Source organism: Borostomias antarcticus (genome assembly GCF_949987555.1).
Source record: "Borostomias antarcticus genome assembly, chromosome: 21".
NCBI lineage: Eukaryota > Metazoa > Chordata > Actinopteri > Stomiiformes > Stomiidae > Borostomias > Borostomias antarcticus.
Genome location: NC_140254.1, coordinates 19,491,808 through 19,501,807, shown reverse-complemented (window position 1 = coordinate 19,501,807; position 10,000 = coordinate 19,491,808). Strand labels below are relative to the sequence as shown.

Below are 10,000 nucleotides of genomic sequence, written 5' to 3'. Positions count from 1 at the left end.
GGTCAGTGTGTAGTCAGTGTGTGGTCAGTGTGTGTGGTCAGTGTGTGGGTCAGTGTGTGGTCAGTGTGTAGTCAGTGTGTGTTGTGTGTGCGGTCAGTGTGTGGTCAGTGTGTGGTCAGTGTGTAGTCAGTGTGTGTTGTGTGTGTAGTCAGTGTGTGGGTCAGTGTGTGGTCAGTGTGTGTTGTGTGTGCGGTCAGTGTGTGGTCAGTGTGTGGGTCAGTGTGTAGTCAGTGTGTAGTCAGTGTGTGGTCAGTGTGTGTGTGGTCAGTGTGTGGTCAGTGTGTGTTGTGTGTGTGGTCAGTGTGGTCAGTGTGTGGGTCAGTGTGTAGTCAGTGTGTAGTCAGTGTGTGTAGTCAGTGTGTGGGTCAGTGTGTGGTCAGTGTGTAGTCAGTGTGTGGTCAGTGTGTGGTCAGTGTGTGTGGTCAGTGTGTGGTCAGTGTGTGGTCAGTGTGTAGTCAGTGTGTGTTGTGTGTGTTCAGTGTGTGTTGTGTGTGTGGTCAGTGTGTGTTGTGTGTGTGGTCAGTGTGTAGTCAGTGTGTGGTCAGTGTGTGGTCAGTGTGTGGGTCAGTGTGTGGTCAGTGTGTGTTGTGTGTGTGGTCAGTGTGTGGGTCAGTGTGTGTTGTGTGTGTGGTCAGTGTGTGTGGTCAGTGTGTGGGTCAGTGTGTGTTGTGTGTGTGGTCAGTGTGTGTGGTCAGTGTGTGGTCAGTGTGTGTTGTGTGTGTGGTCAGTGTGTGGGTCAGTGTGTGTTGTGTGTGTGGTCAGTGTGTGGGTCAGTGTGTGGGTCAGTGTGTGTTGTGTGTGTGGTCAGTGTGTGGTCAGTGTGTAGTCAGTGTGGGTCAGTGTGTGTGGTCAGTGTGTGGTCAGTGTGTGTTGTGTGTGGTCAGTGTGGGTCAGTGTGTGTGGTCAGTGTGTGTTGTGTGTGTGGGTCAGTGTGTGGTCAGTGTGTGGTCAGTGTGTGTTGTGTGTGTTCAGTGTGTAGTCAGTGTGTAGTCAGTGTGTGTTGTGTGTGTGTTCAGCGTGCGGCCGGGTCACCTTCTTGATGAAGGCCACGGAGAAGGTGTCCCAGGAGACGATGCCGTGGTCCATGAGCTCCACGAAGGCGGTCAGCGTGAAGGACAGCAGGTCGCCGAAGCTGGAACACAACAACACCACAAGAACAGCCAATAGAAACGTCTCTCGCCGCACGATGGTGACGGGCGCGGACGGCCAAAGCCAAGCTGGCTCGGGACAAGGGGGTGGGGGGGGGTGGGGCCTTGTGGGGTTATGGGAGGGAGGGAGGGAGGGAGGGAGGGAGGGAGGGAGGGAGGGAGGGAGGGAGGGAGGGAGGGAGGGAGGGAGGGGGAGGAGGGAGGGAGGAGGTTTGAAGCTGCAGCCAGGTTTACTGGAGGCCCACAGAGAGAGAGGTCAAGGGTTAAGAGATGGTTTATGTCCTCCAGGGCCAGCAGCCAGGCAGAGCAGATGTTCCCATGCAGTAACATCAACAACACTGTCATTAGTACGTTAACGCCAGATTCATTCTTATACCGTTGTTGACGCCTGTGGTAGTGTAATCATTATTAATGAGTTAATAATATACTATGACTTAATCAATACAAAAAAGTAAATAGAAATCAAGCAAATCAAATATACAAATCCCAGCTCCGACTGTCCACATATTGTTGAGCAAGACACCTAACCCCAAATTGCTCCCAATGAGCAGGTTAGCACCTTGCATGGCAGCTGCCGCCATTGGTGTGTGAGTGTGTGTGTGAATGGGTGAATGAGAGGCCATTGTAAAGTGCTTTGAGTGCCGCTAAGGTGGAAAAACGCTATAGAAGTGCAGTCCATTTATCATTTACAATCTCAGAGAAAAAAATTGTCCAAGTGGTCAATATAACCCTTAACCTGCAGGAGTAGAATCCAGTGTGTGTGTCAGCCTTCAGTATGTGTGTGTCAGGGACTAAATATTGTCCAATGCTGCCCCCCTCTGTCAGGTTTTGAGAATGCAATGCTTTATCAACCTCCCTGGAAATGTAAGCTCTACACGTCTGTATAAAGTTCAAATAAAAATATATAAAATATTTTGTATATATTTTATACAACTAGAGTGTTAAAGTATTCATTCAAACAAATCAATTAAGCAAGTAAACAAAACAAGTCTTACATTCATATCCAACTTTGTTAATAACAGTTACGGTAGTTACGGTAACAAAGAGACCCAGAGGGCAGCGGAGGTTAACAGAGAGCATCATGGGATGCAGGGCAGACATATTAGTAGTCCATTGTTAGACTAGATGTAGTCCTGTTAGTAGTCCAGAGATCAACTGGAAGGGTGAGTATTAAGCTTTTGCAAATGGTAATGGGCAGCTAACCTACACTACACTAGTACTGCGTATGATGAGCGTCTATACAGCTAACACGATAGGCTAGGATGTCTTTGAAGCTGGAGATCTATGTATGACCTATGTATAGACTCTAGGCTGATCTTTGGTAGTGATGGATATACTGGTATATGAGTATATGATATCGGTGTGGTAGTGAAGGCCTGGTGCTGGTGACTATATATACAGTGGGTGTGATGGAATTTAGTATCAACTGGATGATGACAAGAACCAACCACCCACATCTTGCTGGGTGCCACGCTCCTCCCCCGTGAATGAGATCACCTTGTTTGTTATTTGAAGAGCACCTCGATCTGATTCTTGCAATGGCCAATCGATTCCGACTAAATTGGAGTTTTACGCTCTTTAACAAAATGATTTTCATTCAGCGAAGAGCAGACTTGGCAAAACCAGCAACGTTGTAAACTATTACTTATTAGATCTTTCTTCGTTTTTGTCGTTTTTTTTTTTTTTACAGGCAAACGTCGGTGCTCTTCGAAACAACGCTCCCCAGGGGGACGAGAGAGTGCCTCCAGTTCCACTTAACCTTCTTGCCCGTTACCACATGCAAAAATGAGAGAAAATATGTTGATTGTTGGGTTACGTGATACACTTCATTTCTGAATGGAAGCTAGCTGTGGCGGCCTTGAATGATTTCCCATAAGGAACCACTCTGTGAGTCTTTATCATGCAGACTTGGACAGGCTGGTTAGGAAGAGGACAGAGAGCCAATGGGGTTATCCGGCTGGGAAGGGGGAGGGGCTTACCAGGGGTTCATAATCTTCTGTAGTTTCTGATAGCGTCTGTAAAGATTTAAGAAACTTTGGCGTCAGGGAAAAGACCAGGTATACAGCTAGTACAGACACACAGGGGGAGGGACTAGTCACAGCTAGCACAGAGACACAGGGGGAGGGACTAGTCACAGCTAGCACAGAGAGGGGGGAGGGACTAGTCACAGCTAGCACAGACACACAGGGGGAGGGACTAGTCACAGCTAGCACAGAGACACAGGGGGAGGGACTAGTCACAGCTAGCACAGAGAGGGGGGAGGGACTAGTCACAGCTAGCACAGAGACACAGGGGGAGGGACTAGTCACAGCTAGCACAGAGACACAGGGGGAGGGACTAGTCACAGCTAGCACAGACACACAGGGGGAGGGACTAGTCACAGAGACACAGGGGGAGGGACTAGTCACAGCTAGCACAGAGACACAGGGGGAGGGACTAGGCACAGCTAGCACAGAGACACAGGGGGAGGGACTAGTCACAGCTAGCACAGAGACACAGGGGGAGGGACTAGTCACAGAGACACAGGGGGAGGGACTAGTCACAGCTAGCACAGAGACACAGGGGGAGGGACTAGTCACAGCTAGCACAGAGACACAGGGGGAGGGACTAGTCACAGCTAGCACAGAGACACAGGGGGAGGGACTAGTCACAGAGACACAGGGGGAGGGACTAGTCACAGAGACACAGGGGGAGGGACTAGTCACAGCTAGCACAGAGACACAGGGGGAGGGACTAGTCACAGCTAGCAGTGACACAGGGGGAGGGACTAGTCACAGCTAGCACAGACACACAGGGGGAGGGACTAGGCACAGAGACACAGGGGGAGGGACTAGTCACAGCTAGCACAGAGACACAGGGGGAGGGACTAGTCACAGCTAGCACAGAGACACAGGGGGAGGGACTAGTCACAGCTAGCACAGAGACACAGGGGGAGGGACTAGTCACTGGACACAGGGGACTAGAACACATACGTGGGTCCAGGGGGATGTTCCAAAACGCAGGGTCAACGAGCTGCCAGGCCAACATTATATATCCGAAAAAACCCAGAGCAAAAGTAAATGTCACACTGTAGACAGATGTTCCAGGAAGCCGGCTAGCTAGCTCAGTGATCCTGCTCTGTGGAACACCCCCATGTTCTGCTGGGTCGAACGCTTCAGTCAGAGAGACTCGACCTCATGTAACACGTGAAGGATGGACTCAGGTTTCACACATTCACCCAGACTGTGGGTGAACGTGTGTCTGGTCAACAGCAGCAGCAGCAGCAATAACAACAATAACAACAACAAAATGATACTGAAAATACTGAAAGACAATCAATTATTTCTGCTAATAGATAGCAGATGTGATTAGAGCATGTATGGGGTAAAGCTGGAGTGAGGGTGTATAGAGAAGGCGTGGAGGATCTTTCCATCAAATAAAACATATGGTGGGCTGCACCAAACACACACACACACACACACACGCACACGCACGCACACGCACACGCACACACACGCACACGCACAGAAACAAACACACACACACGCACACACACGCGCACGCACACGCACGCACACGCACACACACAGAAACAAACACACACACACACACACGCGCACACACACGCGCACACACACGCGCACACACACACACACGCCCGCGCACACACACACACACGCGCGCGCGCACACACACACACACACATAAAGCATGCAAAGCAAAACAGTGGGGGAAGCAGCTGGCTGATGCAGATCACCAGCATCTTACGGACAGACCTCTTCACAAGAACATGACAAGGCAGTTTTCACAAGAACATGACAAAGATAACCCAAATTTCCCTTTGATAAAAAAAAAAGACATTTGATATCACCCAAGATTCCAGCTAGATAAAGCCTCATCATAGACTAATATACATTTTCAATGGAGACCCTCAATTGAAAGACATATTCAGTCCAAATTAGTCTTAAACACAGCGTCTGTCATAGTTCGCTCACCAGTCGGCCAAAAAGATAATCTTAAAATATGAATGTTGGCCAGTTGAGGTTGCACTGTACACTCTGTAACGCCTTTGTACCTGAAGTACCACTGTGCTTAGTCAGAAAAATATTCTGAGTTTCCACCTTTTTGCCACTAGAGGGCAGTATCCTCCCTTCTCTCATAGATGATCTGGTTTATGGCCACATAAACACAGCATTGTGTCCCGTGGTCTCAGACTGGCCTATCAGAGAGCACTGCTCACAACAGTTCCCCAGACCTAAGCTCCTCGGATCAATATATTATGGAAAGTTGGTTGGATTTAATGCAGATGAGTCTGTGAGTGAGTGAGTGAGTGAGTGAGTGAGTGAGTGAGTGAGTGAGTGAGTGAGTGAGTGAGTGAGTGAGTGAGTGAGTGAGTGAGTGCGTGCGTGCGTGCGTGCACATGAGTGTAAAAGTCTGACTGTACGTGTGTGTGTGTGTGTGTGTGTGTGTGTGTGTATGTGTGTGTGTGTGTGTGTGCGTGCGTGCGTTTATGCATTTCATAAGCTCACTCTGCTGTGAAGGGACCACATTGGGAACACAAACACGCACACACAGACACTTCTAAACTCCCTGGCTAGCGGCTGAAGAGGAGAGGCTAATTTAAATAAAAACATATTTAGGGACAGAGCCATGAGGAAGAGGTAAATATCGTCTGGGAACATGAATATTTAAAAGAATGCGATGCGGCTACAATCCCGCGGTAGAATCTCATATCTTCTAAATGGAACAGTAGTCTGTTCTCTCTGTTACAGAGGAAACAGAACCGGCCTTCCTCTCCAGAACTCACGTAGGGGGAGTGTCTGTTTTGGGGTCTACGGCGCCTTGCCTCGCCCTAGGCCTATCAGAAACAGCGGCGGTTCAGTGTCCCCGCCCCCCTCAGTGCGGTATGGCCGAGCCTGGCGTGGTGACCACGGTCTGGGGGGCGGGGTTTCGGGGGATAACGAGAATGGCGCCCGGGGGAGTGTGAGAGGGCGTTCCGGGTGGCTGCTGTTCTGTTGGCCGGTCGGTCGGTCGATGTGGCGTCTGTGTGTGTGTGTGTGTGTGTGTGTGTGTGTGTGTGTGTGTGTGTGTGTGTGTGTGTGGAGCGTTAACAGCTGACTGGAAAGCTGAAGGAATGTGTTGGATTAAGGAAGGGAGATGGATTGATTGTATGTGTCAAGTGAGGTGGGGAGGGTGGTGTGTGTGTGTGTGTGTGTGTGTGTGTGTGTGTGTGTGTGTGTGTGTGTGTGTATGTGTGTGTGTGTGTGTGAGTGGAGTGTGTGTTTGTTTGTGTGTGTGGCGTGGGTGGCTGACAGGGAGAGAGAGAGAGAGAGAGAGAGAGGAGACAGAAAGAGGGGTGTGTGTGTATGTGTACAGTATGTGTGTGCGCGCGTGTGTGTGCGTGTGTGTATCCTTGCTCCCTCCACTGTGTGTTCAGTCTCTGTTGGTTCTGTGGACTCGCTCAGTGTGACCATGGATTCTCTTTCCCCGCCCCTCCGAGGTCCTGACTGGGAAGCTAACGCTAAAGCTAACGCGCGTCACGGCTCAGAAACTCCAGCTCAGCAAAACGCCGTTGCCCTCGACATACCCTTCAGCCGGGACGGTCTCTCAGACCCTAGCTAAGACACACACACACACACACACACACACACACACACACAGAGAACAGAGAAAGCCCGCCTCTTCCACAGCTGTGTGCAAGACCGCGAGGCTGGCTCAAGCCTGCTGGACCGTCTTCATAAAACTAGCCGACGGCAGCGGAGATTTACAGCGTGATGAGACCGGGAGTCTCTGACGCCGCTCCTGGGCCGCTGCTGGGTGGATGAGCAATCTGTTCAATTCAGAACATCTCTTTTCATCTTTTTATCGTGTATTCATTGATATTAATTAGTGTATTGAGGTTCTGCCAAAATGCACTTTAAACAAACCTGACTTAAAATACACTTAAAATTGACTTGATTTAATAAAACTTAAAAAACTGACCTGACTCTGAATCTGTTTTAAGTCTGTATTACAATGTGGTGGTTTGTTTTATTCTGTGTCTAATTATTCTATGCTGGATGATCGAGGCTAACCAGGAGTCAGCTGACGCACATATAGGCGACGCGTCCGTTCTTTCCTGTTGTCCACTGGCCGGCTGATTTTGTCCCCATGCAGTCAGAATGTACAGTGCAACTTCAGAGCCTGGCCTTCAAACTGGCCAATCCTAGCAGGTTGAGCTACGCTAGCCTTCAAACTGGCCAATCCTAGCAGGTTTAGCTACGCTAGCCCTCAAACTGGCCAATCCTAGCAGGTTTAGCTACACTAGCCTTCAAACTGGCCAATCCTAGCAGGTTTAGCTACACTAGCCTTCAAACTGGCCAATCCTAGCAGGTTGAGCTACGCTAGCCCTCAAACTGGCCAATCCTAGCAGGTTGAGCTACGCTAGCCCTCAAACTGGCCAATCCTAGCAGGTTTAGCTACGCTAGCCCTCAAACTGGCCAATCCTAGCAGGTTTAGCTACGCTAGCCCTCAAACTGGCCAATCCTAGCAGGTTGAGCTACGCTAGCCCTCAAACTGGCCAATCCTAGCAGGTTTAGCTACGCTAGCCCTCAAACTGGCCAACCCTAGCAGGTTTAGCTACACTAGCCTTCAAACTGGCCAACCCTAGCAGGTTTAGCTACATTTAGCTACAGGGGGGAATCGGGGCCAGTCGGAACACAAGTGGCACGCCAAGAAAGAGGACAGCAGAGGACAGGAAGATGACCGTGAACAGAGGAGAGGGGGGGGGAGAGAGTCTACTGTAGAACAGAGGAGAGGGGGGGGGAGAGAGTCTACTGTAGAACAGAGGAGAGGGGGGGGGAGAGAGTCTACTGTAGAACAGAGGAGAGGGGGGGGGAGAGAGTCTACTGTAGAACAGAGGAGAGGGGGGGAGAGTCTACTGTAGAACAGAGAAGGGGGGGGGAGAGTCTACTGTAGAACAGAGGAGAGGGGGGGGAGGAGTCTACTGTAGAACAGAGAAGGGGGGGGGAGAGAGTCTACTGTAGAACAGAGGAGAGGGGGGAGGAGTCTACTGTAGAACAGAGAAGGGGGGGAGGAGTCTACTGTAGAACAGAGGAGAGGGGGGGGAGGAGTCTACTGTAGAACAGAGGAGAGGGGGAGAGAGTCTACTGTAGAACAGAGGAGAGGGGGGAGGAGTCTACTGTAGAACAGAGGAGAGGGGGAGAGAGTCTACTGTAGAACAGAGGAGAGGGGGGGGAGAGAGTCTACTGTAGAACAGAGGAGAGGGGGAGAGAGTCTACTGTAGAACAGAGGAGAGGGGGAGAGAGTCTACTGTAGAACAGAGGAGAGGGGGAGAGAGTCTACTGTAGAACAGAGGAGAGGGGGAGAGAGTCTACTGTAGAACAGAGAAGGGGGGGAGAGAGTCTACTGTAGAACAGAGGGGAGGGGGGGGAGAGAGTCTACTGTAGAACAGAGAAGGGGGGGAGAGAGTCTACTGTAGAACAGAGGAGAGGGGGAGGGAGAGAGTCTACTGTAGAACAGAGGAGAGGGGGGGGAGGAGTCTACTGTAGAACAGAGGAGAGGGGGAGGGAGAGAGTCTACTGTAGAACAGAGGAGAGGGGGAGGGAGAGAGTCTACTGTAGAACAGAGGAGAGGGGGGGGAGGAGTCTACTGTAGAACAGAGGAGAGGGGGAGAGAGTCTACTGTAGAACAGAGAAGGGGGGGGAGGAGTCTACTGTAGAACAGAGGAGAGGGGGGGGAGAGAGTCTACTGTAGAACAGAGAAGGGGGGGGAGGAGTCTACTGTAGAACAGAGGAGAGGGGGGGGAGAGAGTCTACTGTAGAACAGAGAAGGGGGGGGAGAGAGTCTACTGTAGAACAGAGAAGGGGGGGAGGAGTCTACTGTAGAACAGAGGAGAGGGGGGGGAGGAGTCTACTGTAGAACAGAGGAGAGGGGGAGAGAGTCTACTGTAGAACAGAGAAGGGGGGGGGAGAAATCGACTGCAACAGAGGAGAAGGGGGGGGGGGGGGGAGTCGACTGTAGAACAGAGGAGAGGGAGGGGGGAGGGGGGGGGAGTCGACTGTAGAACAGAGGAGAGGGAGGGGGGAGGGGGGGGGGGAGGAAGTGGACAGTAAACTGAGGAGATGGAGGGTCTGGAGGAGGAGAGGAAGAGAACACCTACGGAGCTAAGACAAAAAAAAGGGAGGAGAGGAGCGAGAGAGAGAGAGAGAGAGAGAGAGAGAGAGAGGTGGACTTACTCTGTGCCGCTCTCCACCATCTGCGTGAGCAGGGCGATGCCGTCCAGGTTGATGAACTCCTGGGCGAAGGTGATGTCCCTGGACGAGCTGGCCAGCTCCTTCAGAGCCTCCAGCTTGGCGTCCATGCTGGACGACTGGATCCGCTCATGCAGCTGAGCCGCCGTCTGGGACTGGATGCACACACACACACACACACACACACATGCACACACGCACGCACACACGCACGCACGCACGTGGACACACGCGCACACACACACAGAAGCATGGGATAACTGTGTGTGCGCGCGTGTGTACTGACAAATTCAGGTCGAATCCTGGACTCTGGAGGAACCTGCTGTAGACACGCAGACAAGGGGCGTGGCCAGCCAAGGGGCGTGCCTAATTAAGGGGCGTGGCTAACCACTGGGGCGTGGCTAACGAAGGGGCATGGCTAACTCACGGGAGACGTGGTCAGACGCAGGATCGAGCCGTTCTTTATGTCGTTGCGATTCTGCGGAGGCAAGAACACGCGACGTGCGTCTGGTTAGCTGCTAGCTGCTGTAAAAGTTATCATAATATTGACTGGGATATGGAAACCGATGATGTGTTCAACATAGCGCGATCTAAGAGGGGGGAGCGAGTGCAAACCTTTTC

At 51.4% G+C, this 10,000-nt stretch overlaps 1 protein-coding gene across 1 annotated transcript in view; it reads right to left on the bottom strand.

Annotated features, from left to right (window-relative positions):
* The window catches only part of elmo1 (engulfment and cell motility 1 (ced-12 homolog, C. elegans)), a gene marked incomplete at both ends in the record, with an annotated part of 92,993 nt that overhangs the window by 78,283 nt on the left and 4,710 nt on the right, over positions 1-10,000 (bottom strand). Inside the window, 5 exons of the mRNA XM_084455039.1 lie at positions 1,033-1,132; positions 3,128-3,163; positions 9,365-9,534; positions 9,807-9,857; positions 9,995-10,000. The exon at positions 9,995-10,000 is cut by the window's right edge and continues 67 nt beyond it. Coding sequence (XP_084311165.1) covers positions 1,033-1,132; positions 3,128-3,163; positions 9,365-9,534; positions 9,807-9,857; positions 9,995-10,000 — 363 coding nt within the window. The remainder of the gene's footprint in view (positions 1-1,032; positions 1,133-3,127; positions 3,164-9,364; positions 9,535-9,806; positions 9,858-9,994) is intronic.